At 36.2% G+C, this 20754-nt stretch overlaps 3 protein-coding genes across 3 annotated transcripts; all 3 read left to right on the top strand.

Moving 5' to 3' along the window:
- The first annotated feature begins 3685 nt into the window (after positions 1 to 3685).
- On the top strand, positions 3686 to 5218 carry LOC128509575 (uncharacterized). The gene is made up of 2 exons (XM_053481351.1): positions 3686 to 3811; positions 4551 to 5218. Exon 2 carries the CDS (start codon positions 4568 to 4570, stop codon positions 5042 to 5044), a length of 477 nt encoding a protein of 158 aa, XP_053337326.1. The 5' UTR covers positions 3686 to 3811; positions 4551 to 4567; the 3' UTR covers positions 5045 to 5218.
- Positions 5219 to 12027: 6809 nt separating this feature from the next.
- LOC128509577 (uncharacterized) lies at positions 12028 to 13598 on the top strand. The gene is made up of 2 exons (XM_053481354.1): positions 12028 to 12175; positions 12981 to 13598. Exon 2 carries the CDS (start codon positions 12998 to 13000, stop codon positions 13472 to 13474), a length of 477 nt encoding a protein of 158 aa, XP_053337329.1. The 5' UTR covers positions 12028 to 12175; positions 12981 to 12997; the 3' UTR covers positions 13475 to 13598.
- Positions 13599 to 17846: 4248 nt separating this feature from the next.
- On the top strand, positions 17847 to 19728 carry LOC128509578 (uncharacterized). The gene is made up of 2 exons (XM_053481355.1): positions 17847 to 17994; positions 18813 to 19728. Exon 2 carries the CDS (start codon positions 18830 to 18832, stop codon positions 19304 to 19306), a length of 477 nt encoding a protein of 158 aa, XP_053337330.1. The 5' UTR covers positions 17847 to 17994; positions 18813 to 18829; the 3' UTR covers positions 19307 to 19728.
- The last annotated feature ends 1026 nt before the right edge of the window (positions 19729 to 20754 follow it).

Raw genomic sequence — 20754 nt, forward strand, 5'->3', positions numbered from 1 at the left:
TTAATAATAAACTTTGTTGATTTATACATATGAACAAAATGCTAACACTAGACAAGCAACAGAGCAAACCGTCTCATTGAATTTCAGAGGATCCTGCAAGGGATTTGTAACCATGTGTGTTAAACAACACTTTTACATGTGACTATGATAATTTGTCCTCCAAAATAACAAAAGAAGTAGTGTATGTTAAGTGTATAAATAACCAATAGACCATGGCAGTGAACTTTCCAGAAGCTGTGATGCAATAGCGTTGGCTTTTCCCATCTCATGTACTGAACTTTTACTTTCTTCATCCCAGTTATAATGGATTTCTCCAAAATTGAAACTTCCTGAGGCTGGTATGGGAGAATAAATAATTTATCTAAATCCTAATTAAAGGTGTTTATCAAACATTTTGGTTAATATTAACTGTGATAATAGCTATTTGTAACAAAAAAACAATTCAGTCTAAAGGTATTCTAAGGAACAAACAAACAAACTAAATAAAATAAAATATATACTGAAAAATCATCATTACATATGTCTATACATACAGTAATGACACCATGACAGTGAAATTTCTAAAAGATGTGACGTAAGGAATTAGGGCAGGTTTCTCCGTCACATGACCAGAGATAAATTATTTCTTACATCATCACAATTATCATTGCTTTTTTCCTCTAAAATTGAAACTGACTAGGATGTCTTGTCTAAAATTTTACTTTAAAGCACAGCAGCGCCATTGCAGTATCTTTTCTGGCTTTTACTAACACCTGAGTGCTGAACGGAAACAGAAAGTTCCTGAACAAAACACAGAGAGTGAATCCTAACGGAGGGGGCGGAGCTTGTAGTTATTCCGCTCCCTCACACTCGTCTCCTATTATTCTGTAAATAAGGGGCGTGGCCTTTCACTCAGATCTGATCGGGGAAAAGAATACTGTGGAGTGAGAGGTAGGTTTCACTTTGGTTTAAATAATGTGTACATAATAATAATAATAATAATAATAATAATAATAATAAAGTTTAATAATGTCAAATATAAGCTATATTTTGTTTTGTATCAAAGTCACTGTAAAATTTAGTTACTTTACTGACTTTTATTTGTTTGTTCATTAATAATTTATCAATATAAACAATTCTGTTTAATGGTTATAAAAAAAAACGTATAAAATAAACGTATAAAATAAATCAGAAATTAATCAGAAATTGAAACATTTTATTAGAAGCTACACAGTCCAGCTACTGCATGGCTTATTATCCATATCCATAGAGTAGCAGTAGCTACATGAGGGCTTCCTGAGATATTTCCTCTTCTGAGCCACCTACTGGCACGCCCTGAAAAATGCAACAACAACAATCCCAGCTCAATCAGGATTGTGTGACGTGGAGCGATTTGGCTGGAATTCCCCTTTTCCATTATACCTGATCTCCCTTTCCTTTCTCCAGCACACCTGTGATGAAAACAAAACAGAAACTAGGCCTGTCATTGCCACTAATTTGTATGAGTAAAGGTTTTTCTTTTCTTGTCTCCACACAGGATCCCTCTTCCAAAGAGAGAGGACCGAAGAGCCATGCTGAAGCACTCACAGCTCTGAAAGCAGAAATATCAAGCAAGACACTTTGTTAGAATAAACATGAAGACCTGTTTAAACAATCTGTCTGTTTCTGTTGCTGTTTTTATTAAATACTTCATTATTAAAAACAGTATAAACAGTCTGTGATGGATTGGCACCCTGTGTACCCCGCCTCGTGCCCTAAGCCCCCTGGGATAGGCTCCAGGTCCCCGAGACCCTGAATACAGGCTAAAGCGGTATAGAAGATGAGTGAGAGTGAGTGAGTATAAACAGTATATTAATTTATTAAGCCTTAGTGAGTTCTTTATATAGGCTCGAGTCAGGGTGGATGTTGAATTTACTGTATGTACTGAGAGCACGGGGTGTTTAACCATAAATTCCATTGACCTTATAAGCACATATCAGTTTTACAAAAGGAATTTAATTACTAGCATTTTGGCTTTTTTGTCACGACCCGCCAAGCCACAGCTCCACCATGATTTCATAAACACTCCTGTTCCACGTTCCCAACCTCTCCTTACATCTCACCACCTCACGTTCCGCCTTCCACACACCTGTGTGCCATCTGTAATCATTCCCCTTACGTATTTAAACCACACACTAACACCACCTTATCGCCAGATTATTGTGTGCCTTCCATAGCCCAATTCTCCAGCGTTTATTTCATGCCTTGACTCTTTGTTACCGACCACGCTTTGTTTTTTCTCGACCTCGCCATTGTCTCATGTTTTTGATTCCCACGCTCACGGATTTTGTTATTGACCATTGGATTTGTTTCAACGACTACGAACTCGGATCACGAACTTTCCCTCGTCTCTCTGGCACCGAACTCTGCTCGCCCCCGACCACGAGAAAGCTTAACGAAATCAGCCACCAACCTGTGCGACGTCTCCATTCACTCGCCGGCTCTCCACGCCTCCGCATCCCTGCACGAGTCACGCTGCACGCAAAGCCCTGTCGCCGGCTCTCCATTCCTGCGCAGGACACACATAGCGCTCTCGCCGGCTCACGGCGCTTCCGCATTCTCGCGCCTCTCTCTCCCTTTCTCTGCACACGCAGCTCCCCAACACAGCGCAGCAAGCGCTCCAGCTACAAACCCGTTTTCAAAGAAAACCACTGCCAAGCCAGTTCCAAATCCCACATCCAACATAATCAATTCCTTAAAGTTGCTCCACTGCACTTGGATCCATCTCGACCTGCGCACGTAACATTTTTAATTGATCCACAGAGCTATTTCTTCTGTTTCTGAGCCTCTCACTCACAAAACACATTATGGCCAACTTGTTGTTTTTTTTTTAGACAGTCTGAAGAGTCTGGATTAATTCCATTTTATTTGGATGAGGAATAAAAGTATGAGTAATAACTGACACCACATTAATAATTCACTTAGATAATAACAGGTAGTAATTTCGGAAGCTGAAGCAATGCCTCAAACAATTTTCTGGTCTCTTTGTGGCCCTCATGATGCACTCTGACTTTTAGGCCTTTGAACAGGTAAGGTTTTATTTAGTAGAAACACAATCACATCATGTGTGCACACATCTGTGATCACATCTGTGTAAAATCATCTGACACATTATGCATTGGGTCGATAAAAATATCTGCTTTAGTGTGATGACAAAAGCAACAAAAAACAGCATGTTTATTATTCTTATATTGCTTGTCTTAATCCTGTAAGTAAATATGCTCTATACAGTATCATACAGTATGAACAAAATAAAGTACTCCCTTTAGAAAATCAACTCAAATTTATTGTACAGTGTAGTCATGTTCGACATAACATTATCATTTCTCCACTAAATCAGTTTACCAGTATGCTGTAGATTTGCATCTAGACATACAAATTATTATTATTATTATTATTATTATATAGTTATAATTGGATTATTTTGGGGTAAACATGCAGTTCAATCATCATCAGTACAATGTATCAGATGGGAAGGAAAGTGTTTCCTCATCACAGTGTTTTGGTTTTCTGCTGCTTCAGCTGATGTCTCGAAATCGAAAGTAGGAGGCTGAGTCAAACTCAGAAAACAAAACCTAACAGAGGGAGGGATGTGCTGCTCTCCTATTGGTCTGGATATGAGCTTGAGCTCATCTCCGATTGGCTGTCATTTGAATAATGGGCGTGGCTGTGGGGCTATATTATGTAGAGCAGTCAGCTGGAGAGAATTGTGTGAACTTGTATCCTTTATCTGTGGACACGAAGAGAAAAAAGCCTTTTGAGAACACATTCATACATCAGCTTTTAAAATAAGGTAAGTTTATCTTCTGTTTAAATAATGTTTTTAAATATATACACATATGTATGTTTAATATGGACAAAATACTGTTATGATAAATGATTTTCAGAATCTGAAAAAGTCACTGAGGTAAAATTACAGAGTGTTTAGTGAGCTTAGGCCAACTCAACCAACAAGTAATAGAAGCTTATGTCCAACATTAATCTCACATCTCTAAAGAAACTGTATTGTCCTTGTCACTGAAGTGCTCCTTTTATCTATTCTATGTTTAAGTACTATGTTTGAGTACTTTTTTTCTCATTGGATTTTTTTAACGATACATTATACTAAACTTTTTATACTAAATAACAGACAGACAGATATAGATAGATAGATAGATAGATAGATACTTTATTGATCCTAAAGGAAATTTGAGTACTTTTTCTCATGTTGATTTCTGAGACAGCAGTCTGTTATGTTTCTCTAATGAGCCTATGTTACAGTACACAGCGTATCTGTAAAATCTTCGGGTGGTCATTTTGAATCAGGAATCACTTGCTTTGAATGATCTAGTCAGATTTTCACATCTCTTCTATGTTTTCTGTTGTTTAAATCATTTTTGAAAATGCATTCTTTTCTAACTTATATTGCCGGGGGTGTGGAACTCAATTCATGTGGTTATAAATAGAATCATAACTGCATTATTGGCCTTGCCCCTGTTTTCCTTTAGTTCACAGCACTAATCTGATCTGTTTGCTTGTTGTTTATTACACAGCTCATTAAGAAGTGGATATGATGGAGCTCATCATCAAAGTCCTGAGCGGAGAAACGTGGTCCGTGTACGTGAACCCGAGTGCCACCATTGGTGAACTTAAGCAACAGATTGCCACGCACTTTAAAGCACCACCTTCACGGCTGAGGCTTTCCATCTCCAATGGACAAATCCTGCAGCTGGACTGTGACCAGAAGATGGTGAGAGATTACGGCCTGAGCTCAGGATCCACTGTGATGCTGCTGATCTCCGCGACACCTGCGCCGTTTCAGGTGTTCGTGAAGAACGAGAAAGGGCAGACGAGAACATACGATGTCACTGATGATGAAACCGTCGATCAGTTGATGAGGAAGATCTACCAGAAAGACAAAACACCAATCGACCAGCAGCGGCTGATCTACAATGGCCGACAGCTCGAGTCTGCCATGAGGCTGCAGGATTACAACATTGTTTCTGGAAGCACCATCCACATGACCCTCCGTCTGCGTGGGGGCTGATGGGACAGAAACACATAGAGATTATTTTAGATTTATAAATTATGTTTAGCACGATTCACAGTGTTGTATGTGTTACATATATACAAGTGTGTTAGAGTTTCTTCATTGAACTTAACTGATTCTCCTTTTAGGACCTTTTTTCAGTATTTTCCTGTATTTCCATTTCAATTTTTAAATCTTTTTAATCTGACTTAAAACAAGACCACACACACACACACACACACACACACACACACACACACACACACATTCTTTTTTCAATTTTCAACGGCGACAGCTCGAGTCTGGAAAGAGGCTGCAGGATTACAAAATTGTTTCTGGAAGCACTATTTACATGACCCTCCGTCTGCGTGGGGGCTGATGGGACAGAAACACATAGAGATTTTTTTTGACTTATATAGCACAAGTAGCTTAAATAATTTAACATTTAAAAATGTAATATGACATAAAAATGATTGATATTTATTCATTCATTTAATTGAGAAACTGTTATGATTTACTTTGTGATGATTCATAAGAAGTATTAAATTATACCTGTTTTAATAAATAATTATACAATAACTGAATTGCTTTGACTTTTTTTTTTTGCAAAAAGATCTGACTGTGACAGGAGATAATTATTACTTTGCCTTTCACAAATTTCTAGCAAATTATATTTCCTTCTTCATCTCCTTGTGTATATTAAAGCTTGTTAAAGTCCAGGCTTATTACTCAGAAATTTACAGTAACGCTACATAATAATTACACATGCCAATCTCTCCTCACAAATAAAACACATTTGAGGTCACAGGCGTTGTGAAAGAGGTCTTCATAATTCCAGAATAATTATATTTCCAATTAGCTCAAAGTGAGTATCTTCACAGCAGGATTATGTCACCTTACACTTAACAAACAAAAATTGTGTATGTTAAGTGTATAACTAAAGTTTGTTCATGAAGGGGTTAAATCTACATCTGGATTCCTTGTAAACCTGCTTTTCCGACAGTGCTGATAGTTAAAGGAGCAAACAAACAAAAATCAGACTGACTCTATCAGTTTAATAAAATTTTAGTATACGCAGGTTATGTATGAAGTAATGTTTTTATGAAAATACAGAAAACAATTAAATTATTCACTTAAAAATTCCTGTGTTCCTGTGTAAAATTCCTTTATAACATTCAATTCAATTCAGTTTTATTTTTATAGCGCTTTAAGCAATTGCCATTGTCGCATAGCAGCTTTACACAATCAAAAGAATTATTTAAGTTTGTATGAGATGTGAATGTGTATGAATAAAAATGGTCAGTTTGTCCCTGGTGAGCAAGCCGAGGGCGACAGTGGCAAGGAAAAACTCCCTGAGATGGCAATAGGAAGAAACCTTGAGAGGAACCAGACTCAACAGGGAACCCATCCTCATTTGGGTGAAACAGAAAGCAGGAAATGATCTGCATTTATACAGTGTGTTAGGTGGCAGGCAGTTCAGCTATAACAGTTGATGTTAATTGATGTTAATATGGAGTCCAGGTAGTTATTGAAGACTCAGGTAGACTTGTAGGAGGTTCCAGTCCTGAACTATCGAACTGTCAAGTCCCCAGAGATACAGTTGCCAACACCAGTTGAGGCCAGAACCATCTTCTAGGTAGAGAGAATCATCCCCAGACACCAGACGCATCCCAGAGAGACACACGGCGCATTCATGTGATGAGATCTCCAATCAGAAGCGGGGCACCAGGATGGGTCAGACAGGTCCGGAGGGCAGAGGGAGTCTGGATCACTGACAGCTCAGGAACGACATGTGTAGCTCGACTGAGAGAGAGAAAGAGTGAAAAAGAGAGACAGGGGGAGAGAAGAAAGAGAAAGAGGGGAAGGAAGAGAAGAAAAGGAGAGATGGCAGTTAGGTATGGCCACAGTTACACAATGTATAATGTGAATGTATATTAATTGTAGAGTGCAAGCAGAGACTCCGGCAGGACTAACTATGAAAGCATAACTAAAAGGGAGAGCCAGAAGGAAACACAAACATGAGGGCTTCCTGAGATGTAAAGCAAACAATCACCTCACCGTCAACAAACCTGAGTAATCAATGAGAGTGAGGAAGACAGCATCTAAACATACCAGTTCACCATAATACTCTACATCCATGAGTCCCCCAGATCTGCTCCTTTACCTGAAGCAAATCTATTTATAAAAATGCTTGGCTAAATAAATAGGTTTTTAGCCTGGACTTAAACACTGAGACTGTGTTTGAGTCCCGAACACTATTTGGAAGACTATTCCATAATTTTGGGGCTTTGTAAGAAAAAGCTCTGCCCCAGCTGTATTTTTCATAATATGCGGTACTGACAAGCAGCCTGCATCCTTTGATTGAAGTAGGCGTGGCGGTTCGTAAGACACTAGCAGTTCGCTCAGGTACTGCCGCGCGAGACCATTTAATGCTTTATATGTCAAAAGTAGTATTTTAAAATCAATGCAAAATTTTACAGGGAGCCAATGCAGTGAAGATAAGATAGGCGTGATGTGCTCGTATTTTCTGGTTCTAGTGAGGACTCTTGCTGCTGCATTCTGGACTAGCTGAAGCTTATTTATGCACCTAGCTGAACAACCAGACAGTAAGGCATTACAATAGTCCAACCTAGAGGTGATAAAAGCATGAACTAGTTCTTCTGCATCGTTTAGCGACAATAAATTTCTTATCCTGGCAATATTTCTGAGGTGAAAGATTGCTATCCTGGTAATATTATCTACATGAGCTTCGAAAGAAACGCTGAAATCTATAATCACACCAAGGTCTTTTACTGTTGCACTTGATGGAACAGAAAGGCCATCTAAAGTTACAGTGTGATCCAAAATTTTACTCCTAGCTGTATGCGGTCCTATGACTAGAACTTCTGTCTTATCCGGATTAAGCAGAAGGAAGTTAATTAGCATCCAATTTCTTATGTCCTGCACACATTGCTCAACTTTAGTAAGCTGTTTTTTCTCATCAGGTTTTGCTGAGACATATAACTGTGTGTCGTCAGCATAACAATGAAAACTAATACCATGCTTACGGATTATGTTGCCCAGAGGAAGCATGTAAAGGGAAAAAAGCAGTGGACCTAAAACTGAACCCTGCGGAACGCCAAACTCCACTAGAGAACATGCAGAATAATCACCATTTAAGTCTTCATACTGATAATGATGGGTCAGATAGGATCTGAGCCAGGAGAGGGCTGTACCCTTAATTCCTACTACATTTTCTAATCTGTGAAGAAGAATAGCATGATCAATGGTGTCAAAAGCTGCACTGAGGTTGAGTAATACAAGCATAGTTACACAACCCTGATCAGAGGCCAATAGGAGGTCATTTTCTACTTTACCGAGTGCTGTCTTTGTGCTGTGATGAGGCCTAAATCCTGACTGATACAGTTCATGTATGCCATTTCTATGTAGATATGAGCATAGCTGCTCCGCTATATATCGTTTCCAGAATCTTAGAGAGGAGAGGTTTGATATTGGCCTGTAATTGGACAGCTGACAGGGGTCGAGGTCAGGTTTCTTAATTATTGGTTTGATAACTGCTAATTTAAAAGATTTTGGAACATAACCAATGCTGAGTGAGGAGTTAATTATTCTCAACAGGGGTTCTGTTATTGCTGGTACTATCTGTTTAAGAAAATGTGTCAGTACAGGATCTAATATACAGGTTGATGAATTTGCAGAAGAGAAGAGTGAAATTAGTTCATTCTCTTCAAGGGGAGTAAAGTATTCTAGGTTCTGGTCTGACATGGCTAGATTAACATCTGCATTAAGTACATTGTTCGGTTTCAAAGCCTCAATTTTATGCCTAATATTTACAATTTTATTATTAAAAAAGTTCATGAAGTCCTCACTATTGCATGATGTTGTTGTGGAGATTTCTGCAGTGGTCTTATTTCTGGTTAATTTGGCTACAGCATTAAATAAAAATTTAGGATTATTTTTGATATTTTCTGTAAGAGTGGAGAGATATGTTGATCTAGCTACACTAAGAGCTTTTCTATAGTTCAGGATGCTCTCCTTCCATGCTATTTGAAATACTAACAATTTAGTTTGACGCCATTTACATACTAATTTCTGAGCGGTCTGTTTTAAAGTACGCGTGTGATCGTTATACCAGGAAGCAAGTTTCTTATCTCTAATAATTTTTCTTTTAACTGGAGCTACATTATCTAAGGTATAGCGAAATGTCGACTCTAAATATTCAGTCGCCTGATCGATTTCTGTGGGGTCCAGGGGCGTCGCACCCGTGGGGGATGTGGGTGTTTCAACACCCACACTTTTCCCGGTGAGAGGGTTCAACACTTTTTCTACTTTTTCTAATGTCAGTTTGCATGCCTGTTGACTATGGAAGAATATTATTTTAATGTGTATATTATTTTTATGTTTAAAACAGTAAATTGTTAAATTATTTATACTATTATTTATATTATTATACTTTGTTTTTATTATTATTATTTAGAAAAAGCTTTTTGTGAGGACTTGTTTTTTGTTTTATATTGTAGCATTTTACCGCCGGAAAGGATGTTGGAGAGACGAGTGAGCTTAATTGCTGCCCAATGCAATGGCTGGGAGTACTTTATTTTACACACAGCATGTATAGCATGAGCAGCACATTCACACAAGAACCTACATCCAATTCAGCCTAAGCATAAACCAGAGCGTATTCAACACATAAAAAAGCATTTTTGTGCAAATAAAATCCAACTGAAAATGCAAGTTCTTGGGCAAGAGTTCTTTGGAAGGCAAAGCAGGCTTCATACACATTTTAATAGATAAACCTTTTAGAGTATAATTTTAGGAGTATAATTTTACAGGTTTGTATGTTGCTTATTTCATCTGTTTATGCACAGACTGTTGCATAAGTTACTTTGCATCTGGTCTAATAATAGTGAGCTGGACAACCTGTTAACATGATTAGGTTATCTGTGCTTATTATCACCAGCCATATACTCATCATTTAGTTATTTCCTTTAAGAGCAATTAAGGTGAATTCTATAGTAATTCCACAGTAAAATGAATTGATTATAGTGAGCCTAAAGGTAATTACGAACTGATACACGGGGGTTTGATCAACCATAAATAGCCTTTTTGTAATATTTTGGGACCAATTATACAAAAATCATTTGAAGCATTTAGAATCGTGTGGGTCTCTATTGTGTGTGCACATAAACAATAAATAAATAATATATATATATTTTTTTTTTCTTTGTTGGACTTATTTGGAGAATTTATGCACATTGATAATACTGCAAACTGTATTTTTTGGGGGGGATTAGTAGAAACAGATCCATTAAGTGTGTCTATAATAGGATTTTTTTTTTTACCATGATATCCTCATTTTATCCTGTCAATATTCTCCTGTAAGTTCTATAGAGGCCGGTTTTTCATTGTGTGTTTCTCAGAGCTGTGTATCTGAGAGAGATATTTCCTCTTCTGAGCCACCTACTGGCACGCCCTGGAAAGTGCAACAACAACAATCCCAGCTCACTCAGGATTGTGTGACGTGGAGCGATTTGGCTGGAATTCCCCTTCTCCCGTTATACCTGGTCTCCCTTTCCTTTCTCCAGCACACCTGTGATGGAAACGAAACGTAAAGTAAAGGTTTTTCTTTTCTTGTCTCCACACAGGATCCCTCTTCCGAAGAGATAGGAGCGAAGAGCCACGCTGAAGCACTCAGAGCACTGAAAGCAGAAATATCAAGCAAGACACTTTGTTAGAATAAACATGAAGACCTGTTTAAACAATCTGTCTGTTTCTGTTGCTGTTCTTATTAAATACTTCAATTATTAAAAACAGTATAAACAGTCTGTGATGGATTGGCACCCTGTGTACCCCGCCTCGTGCCCTAAGCCCCCTGGGATAGGGTCCAGGTTCCCGAGACTCTGAATACAGGCTAAAGCGGTATAGAAGATGAGTGAGAGTGAGTGAGTATAAACAGTATATTAATTTATTAAGCTTTAGTGAGTTCTTTATTTATGCTCGAGTCAGGGTGAATGTTGAATTTACTGTATGTACTGGGAGCACGGGGTGTTTAACCATAAATTCCATTGACCTTATAAGCACATATCAGTTTTACAAAAGGAATTTAATTACTAGCATTTTGGCTTTTTAATTGATCCACAGAGCTGTTTCTTCTGTTTCTGAGCCTCTCACTCACAAAACACATTATGGCCAACTTGTTTTTTTAGACAGTCTGAAGAGTCTGGAATAATTTTATTCTATTCGGATGAGAAATAAAATTATGAGTAATAACTGACACCACATTAATAATTCACTTAGATAATGACAGGTAGTAATTTCGAAAGCTGAAGCAATGCCTCAAACAATTATCTGGTCTCTTAGTGGCCCTGATGATGCACTCTGACTTTTAGGCCTTTGAACAGGTGAGATTTCATTTAGTAGAAACACAATCACATCATGTGTGCAAATCATCTGACACATTATGCATTGGGTCGATAAAAATATCTGCTTTAGTGTGATGGCAAAAGCAACAAAAAACAGCATGTTTATTATTTACTTATTGCTTGTCTTAATCCTGTAAGTAAGTATGCTCTATACAGTATCATAGAGTATGAACAAAATAAAGTACTCCTTGGGACAAAATATAGAAAATCAACTCATATCTTATTGTACAGTGTAGTCATGTTCAACATTACATTATCATTTCTCCACTAAATCAGTTTACTAGTACGCTGTAGATTTGTATCTAGACATACAAATTATTATTATTATTATTATTATTATTATATAGTTACAATCGGATCATTTTGGGGTAAACATGCAGTTCAATTATCATCAGTACAATGTATCAGATGGGAGGGAAAGTGTTTCCTCAACACACAATGTGTTTTGGTTTTCTGCTGATGTCTCGAAATCGAAAGTAGGAGGCTGAGTCAAACTCAGAAAACAAAACCTAACAGAGGGAGGGATATGCTGCTCTCCTATTGGTCTGGATATGAGCTTGAGCTCATCTCCCATTGGCTGTCATTTGAATAATGGGCGTGGCTGTAGGGCTATATTATGTAGTGCAGTCAGCTGGAGAGAATTGTGTGAACTTGTATCCTTTATCTGTGGACACGAAGAGAAAAAAGCCTTTTGAGAACACATTCATACATCAGCTTTTAAAATAAGGTAAGTTTATCTTCTGTTTAAATAATGTGTTTTTAAATATATACACATATGTATGTTTAATATGGACAAAATACTGTCATGATAAATGATTCTCAGAATCTGAAAAAGTCACGGAAGTAAAATTACAGAGTGTTTAGTGAGCTTAGGCCAACTTAACCAACAAGTAATAGAAGTTTATATCCAACATTAATCTCACATCTCTAAAGAAACTGTACTGTCCTTGTCACTGAGGTGCTACTCTTATCTATTTTATGTTTAAGTACTATGTTTGAGTACTTTTTCTCATTGTATTTTTTTAACGATACATTACACTAAACTGTTTACACTAAATGACAGACAGATAGATAAATAGATAGATAGATAGATAGATAGATAGATAGATAGATAGATAGATAGATAGATAGATAGATAGATAGATACTTTATTGATCCTAAAGGAAATTTGAGTACTTTTTCTCATGTTGATTTCTGAGACAGCAGTCTGTTATGTTTCTCTAATGAGCCTATGTTACAGTACACAGCGTATCTATAAAATCTTCTGGTGGTCATTTTGAATCAGGAATCACTTGATTTGAATGATCTAGTCAGATTTTCACATCTCTTCTATGTTTTCTGTTGTTAAAATCATCTTTGAAAATGCATTCTTTTCTAACTTATATTGCCGGGGGTGTGGAACTTAATTCCTGTGGTTATAAATAGAATCATAACTGCATTATTGGTGGTTATAAACTTCAGTTAGCCTTGCCCCTGTTTTCCTTTAGTTCACAGCACTAATCTGATCTGTTTGCTTGTTGTTTATTACACAGCTCATTAAGAAGTGGATATGATGGAGCTCATCATCAAAGTCCTGAGCGGAGAAACGCGGTCCGTGCACGTGAACCCGAGTGCCACCATTGGTGAACTTAAGCAACAGATTGCCTCGCACTTTAAAGCACCACCTTCACGGCTGAGGCTTTCCATCTCCAATGGACAAATCCTGCAGCTGGACTGTGACCAGAAGATGGTGAGAGATTACGGCCTGAGCTCAGGATCCACCGTGATGCTGCTGATCTCCGCGACACCTGCGCCGCTTCAGGTGTTCGTGAAGAACGAGGAAGGGCAGACGAAAACATACGATGTCACTGATGAGGAAACCGTCAATCAGTTGATGAGGAAGATCTACCAGAAAGATAAAACACCAATCGACCAGCAGCGGCTGATCTACAATGGCCGACAGCTCGAGTCTGCCATGAGGCTGCAGGATTACAACATTGTTTCTGGAAGCACCATCCACATGACCCTCCGTCTGCGTGGGGGCTGATGGGACAGAAACACATAGAGATTATTTTAGATTTATAAATTATGTTTAGCATGACTCTCAGTGTTGTATGTGTTACATATATACAAGTGTGTTAGAGTTTTTTCATTGAACTTAACTGATTCTCCTTTTTGGACCTTTTTTCAGTATTTTCCTTTAAATTTTTTTAATATCTTTTTAATCTGACTTAAAACAAGACTACACACACACACACACAAACACACACACACACACACACACACACACACACACACACACACAGACCCTTTTTCAATTTTTAACGGCCAACAGCTCGAGTCTGGAAAGAGGCTGCAGGATTACAATATTGTTTCTGGAAGCACTATTTACATGACCCTCCAATGCTTTTATATATATATATATATATATATATATATATATATATGATATATATATCATGCTAATCATAATTTATATGTTGTATGTGTTACAATTATACAAGTGTGTTAGAGTTTCGTAATTGAAATACACTCAACTGATACTCCTTTTTGGATTTTTTTTCAGTATTTTCTTGTATTCCTATTTCTAATTTTCCTATTTTTAATCTTTTTAATCTGATTTAAAATAAGGCTTTACACACACACACACACAGACACACACAAACACACACTTTCCAAATTTTACAAAATTGTAATCCATTTGCTTGCATTAATATTGAGTACTTTTGGAATAATTTATTATCACAAGTAGCTTAAATAAGTTAACATTTAAACAATGTAATATCACATAAAAATGATTGATGTTTATTCATTTATTTATTTAATTGAGAAACTGTTATGATTTACTTTGTGATGGTTCATAAGAAATATTAAATTATACTTATTTTAATAAATAATTATACAATAACTAAATTGCTTTGACTTTTTTTTGCAAAAAGATCTGACTGTGACAGGAAATAATTATTACTTAGCCTTCTAGCAAATTATCTTTCCTTTTTCATCTCCTTTTGGATATTAAAGCTTGTTAAAGTCCAGGCTTATTACTCAGAAATTTAAAGTAAGTGTGTATGTTTAGTGTATAACTAAAGTTTGTTCATGAAGGAGTTAAATCTACATCTGGATTCCTTTAAATCTGCTTTTCCGACAGTGCTGATAGTTAAAGGAGCAAACAAACAAAAATCAGTTTAATACATTTTAGTATACGCAGGTCATGTATGAAGTAATGTTTCTATGAAAATACAGAAAACAATTAAATTATTCACTTAGAAATTCCTGTGTAGGTCTACCATATAAGAAAGTATTAACATGTAACAAATTGCCTAAAACCAAAGACAGACTAACAGCTGGATGTCTTTTATAGTCTCAACTCTTTGTTATATTGTCAAATTATATTAATAATAAACTTTGTTGATTTATACATATGAACAACATGCTAACACTAGACAAGCAAAAAAGCAAACCGTCTCATTGAATTTCAGAGGATCCTGCAAGGGATTTGTAACCATGTGTGTTAAACAACACTTTTACATGTGACTATGATAATTTGTCCTCCAAAAAAACAAAAGAAGTAGTGTATGTTAAGTGTATAAATAACCAAAAGACCATGGCAGTGAACTTTCCAGAAGCTGTGATGCAATAGCGTTGGCTTTTCCCATCTCATGTACTGAACTTTTACTTTCTTCATCCCAGTTATAATGGATTTCTCCAAAATTGAAACTTCCTGAGGCTGGTATGGGAGAATAAATAATTCATCTAAATCCTAATTAAAGGGGTTTATCAAATATTTTGGTTAATATTAACTGTGATAATAGCTATTTGTAACAAAAAAAAACAATTCAGTCTAAAGGTATTCTAAGGAACAAACAAACCAACTAAATAAAATAAAATATATACTGAAAAATCATCATTACATATGTCTATACATACAGTAATGACACCATGACAGTGAAATTTCTAAAAGATGTGACGTAAGGAATTAGGGTGGGTTTCTCCGTCACATGACCAGAGATAAATTATTTCTTACATCATCACAATTATCATTGCTTTTTTTCCTCTAAAATTGAAACTGATGTCTTGTCGAAACTAGGATGTCTTGTCTAAAATTTACTTTAAAGCACAACAGCGCCACTGCAGCATCATTTCTGGCTTTTACTAACAACTGAGCGCTGAACGGAAACAGAAAGTTCCTGAACAAAACACAGAGAGTGAATCCTAACGGAGGGGGCGGAGCTTGTAGTTATTCCGCTCCCTCACACTCGTCTCTTATTATTCTGTAAATAAGGGGCGTGGCCTTTCACTTAGATCTGATCGGGGAAAAGAATACTGTGGAGTGAGAGGTAGGTTTCACTTTGGTTTGAATAATGTGTACATAATAATAATAATAATAATAATAATAATAATAATAATAATAATAATAATAAAATAATAATAATAATAATGTTTAAAAATGTCAAATATAAGCTATATTTTGTTTTGTACAAAAGTAAATGTAAAATTTAGTTACTTTACTGACTTTTATTTGTTTGTTCATTAATAATTTATCAATATAAACAATTCTGTTTAATGGTTATATAAAAAAAAAATGAAACATATAAAATAAATCAGGAATTGAAACATTTCATTAGGAGCTACACAGTCCAGCTACTGCATGACTTATTATCCATATCCATAGAGTAGCAGTAAGAGAAGATAATAGTGATAAGCCCTCCCTGAAGCCAAACAACACAAAGGGACTTTAAGGAGGCCGGTTTTTCATTGTGTGTTTCTCAGAGCTGTGTATCTGAGAGAGATATTCCCTTTTCTGAGCCACCTACTGGCACTCCCTGGAAAGTGCAACAACAACAATCCCAGCTCAATCAGGATTGTGTAACGTGGAGCGATTTGGCTGGAATTCCCCTTTTCCATTATACCTGATCTCCCTTTCCTTTCTCCAGCACACCTGTGATGAAAACAAAACAGAAACTAGGCCTGTCATTGCCACTAATTTGTATGAGTAAAGGTTTTTCTTTTCTTGTCTCCACACAGGATCCCTCTTCCAAAGAGAGAGGAGCGAAGAGCCACGCTGAAGCACTCAGAGCTCTGAAAGCAGAAATATCAAGCAAGACACTTTGTTAGAATAAACATGAAGACCTGTTTAAACAATCTGTCTGTTTCTGTTGCTGTTCTTATTACATACTTCAATTATTAAAAACAGTATAAACAGTCTGTGATGGATTGGCACCCTGTGTACCCCGCCTCGTGCCCTAAGCCCCCTGGGATAGGCTCCAGGTTCCCGAGACTCTGAATACAGGCTAAAGCGGTATAGAGGATGAGTGAGAGTGAGTGAGTATAAACAGTATATTAATTTATTAAGCTTTAGTGAGTTCTTTATTTATGCTCGAGTCAGGGTGGATGTTGAATTTACTGTATGTACTGGGAGCACTGGGTGTTTAACCATAAATTCCATTGACCTTATAAGCACATATCAGTTTTACAAAAGGAATTTAATTACTAGCATTTTGGCTTTTTAATTGATCCACAGAGCTGTTTCTTCTGTTTCTGAGCCTCTCACTCACAAAACACATTATGGCCAACTTGTTTTTTTAGACAGTCTGAAGAGTCTGGAATAATTTTATTCTATTCGGATGAGAAATAAAATTATGAGTAATAACTGACACCACATTAATAATTCACTTAGATAATGATAGGTAGTAATTTCGAAAGCTGAAGCAATGCCTCAAACAATTATCTGGTCTCTTAGTGGCCCTGATGATGCACTCTGACTTTTGGACCATTGAACAGGTGAGGTTTCATTTGGTAAAAACACAAACTGTGATTACATCTGTGTAAAATCATCTGATACTAAATGCATCACCATAAATGCATTGGGTCGATAAAAATATCTGCTTTAGTGTGATGCCAAAAGCAACAAAAAAACAGCATGTTTATTATTTACTTATTGCTTGTCTTAATCCTGTAATTAAGTATGCTCTATACAGTATCATACAGTATGAACAAAATAAAGTACTCCCTGGGACAAAATTTAGAAAATCAACTCATATCTTTTTGTACAGTGTAGTCATGTTCGACATTACATTATCATTTCTCCACTAATTCAGTTTACCAGTACGCTGTAGATTTGTATGTAGACATACAAATTATTATTATTATTATTATTATTATTATTATTATTATATAGTTATAATTGGATTATTTTGGGGTAAACATGCAGTTCAATCATCATCAGTACAATGTATCAGATGGGAGGGAAAGTGTTTCCTCACCACACAATGTGTTTTGGTTTTCTGCTGCTTCAGCTGATGTCTCGAAATCGAAAGTAGGAGGCTGAGTCAAACTCAGAAAACAAAACCTAACAGAGGGAGGGATATGCTGCTCTCCTATTGGTCTGGATATGAGCTTGAGCTCATCTCCCATTGGCTGTCATTTGAATAATGGGCGTGGCTGTAGGGCTATATTATGTAGTGCAGTCAGCTGGAGAGGATTGTGTGAACTTGTATCCTTTATCTGTGGACACGAAGAGAAAAAAGCCTTTTGAGAACACATTCACACATCAGCTTTTAAAATAAGGTAAGTTTATCTTCTGTTTAAATAATGTGTTTTTAAATATATACACATATGTATGTTTAATATGGACAAAATACTGTCATGATAAATGATTCTCAGAATCTGAAAAAGTCACGGAAGTAAAATTACAGAGTGTTTAGTGAGCTTAGGCCAACTTAACCAACAAGTAATAAAAGTTTATATCCAACATTAATCTCACATCTCTAAAGAAACTGTACTGTCCTTGTCACTGAGGTGCTACTCTTATCTATTCTATGTTTAAGCACTATGTTTGAGTGTTTACTTTTTCTCATTGTATTTTTTTAACGATACATTACACTAAACTGTTTACACTAAATGACAGACAGATAGATAAATAGATAGATAGATAGATAGATAGATAGATAGATAGATAGATAGATAGATAGATAGATAGATAGATACAGTAGATAGATACTTTATTAATCCTAAAGGAAATTTGAGTACTTTTTCTCATGTTGATTTCTGAGACAGCAGTCTGTTATGTTTCTCTAATGAGCCTATGTTACAGTACACAGCATATCCATAAAATTTTCTGGTGGTCATTTTGAATCAGGAATCACTTGATTTGAATGATCTAGTCAGATTTTCACATCTCTTCTATGTTTTCTGTTGTTAAAATCATCTTTGAAAATGCATTCTTTTCTAACTTATATTGCCGGGGGTGTGGAACTTAATTCCTGTGGTTATAAATAGAATCATAACTGCATTATTGGTGGTTATAAACTTCAGTTAGCCTTGCCCCTGTTTTCCTTTAGTTCACAGCACTAATCTGATCTCTTTGCTTGTTGTTTATTACACAGCTCATTAAGAAGTGGATATGATGGAGCTCATCATCAAAGTCCTGAGCGGAGAAACGCGGTCCGTGCACGTGAACCCGAGTGCCACCATTGGTGAACTTAAGCAACAGATTGCCTCGCACTTTAAAGCACCACCTTCACGGCTGAGGCTTTCCATCTCCAATGGACAAATCCTGCAGCTGGACTGTGACCAGAAGATGGTGAGAGATTACGGCCTGAGCTCAGGATCCACCGTGATGCTGCTGATCTCCGCGACACCTGCGCCGTTTCAGGTGTTCGTGAAGAACGAGAAAGGGCAGACGAGAACGTACGATGTCACTGATGATGAAACCGTCGATCAGTTGATGAGGAAGATCTACCAGAAAGACAAAACACCAATCGACCAGCAGCGGCTGATCTACAATGGCCGACAGCTCGAGTCTGCCATGAGGCTGCAGGATTACAACATTGTTTCTGGAAGCACCATTCACATGACCCTCCGTCTGCGTGGGGGCTGATGGGACAGAAACACATAGAGATTATTTTAGATTTATAAATTATGTTTAGCACGATTCACAGTGTTGTATGTGTTACATATATACAAGTGTGTTAGAGTTTTTTCATTGAACTTAACTGATTCTCCTTTTTGGACCTTTTTTCAGTATTTTCCTGTATTTTCATTTAATTTTTTTAAATATCTTTTTAATCTGACTAAAAACAAGACTACACACACACACACACAAACACACACACACACACACACAAACACACACACACACACACACACACACACACACACACACAAACACACACACACACAGACCCTTTTTTCAATTTTTAACGGCCAACAGCTCGAGTCTGGAAAGAGGCTGCTGGATTACAATATTGTTTCTGGAAGCACTATTTACATGACCCTCCAATGCTTTTATATATATATAAATATATATATATATATATATATATATATATATATATATATATATCTATATATATATATATGATATATATATCATGCTAATCATAATTTATATGTTGTATGTGTTACAATTATACAAGTGTGTTAGAGTTTCGTAATTGAAATACACTCAACTGATACTCCTTTTTGGATTTTTTTTCAGTATTTTCTTGTATTCCTATTTCTAATTTTCCTATTTTTAATCTTTTTAATCTGATTTAAAATAAGGCTTTACACACACACACACACACACACACACACACACTTTCCAATTTTTACAAAATTGTAATCCATTTGCTTGCATTAATATTAAGTACTTTTGGAATAATTTATTATCACAAGTAGCTTAAATAAGTTAACATTTAAACAATGTAATATCACATAAAAATGATTGATGTTTATTCATTTATTTATTTAATTGAGAAACTGTTATGATTTACTTTGTGATGGTTCATAAGAAATATTAAATTATACTTAATTTAATAAATAATTATACAATAACTAAATTGCGTTGACTTTTTTTTGCAAAAAGATCTGACTGTGACAGGAAATAATTATTACTTAGCCTTCTAGCAAATTATCTTTCCTTTTTCATCTCCTTTTGGATATTAAAGCTTGTTAAAGTCCAGGCTTATTACTCAGAAATTTAAAGTAAGTGTGTATGTTTAGTGTATAACTAAAGTTTGTTCATGAAGGGGTTAAATCTACATCTGGATTCCTTTAAATCTGCTTTTCCGACAGTGCTGATAGTTAAAGGAGCAAACAAACAAAAATCAGTTTAATACATTTTAGTATACGCAGGTCATGTATGAAGTAATGTTTCTATGAAAATACAGAAAACAATTAAATTATTCACTTAGAAATTCCTGTGTAGGTCTACCATATAAGAAAGTATTAACATGTAACAAATTGCCTAAAACCAAAGACAGACTAACAGCTAGATGTCTTTTATAGTCTCAACTCTTTGTTATATTGTCAAATTATATTAATAATAAACTTTGTTGATTTATA

This window comes from Clarias gariepinus, chromosome 21, assembly GCF_024256425.1.
Source record: "Clarias gariepinus isolate MV-2021 ecotype Netherlands chromosome 21, CGAR_prim_01v2, whole genome shotgun sequence".
NCBI classification, from domain to species: Eukaryota; Metazoa; Chordata; class Actinopteri; order Siluriformes; family Clariidae; genus Clarias; species Clarias gariepinus.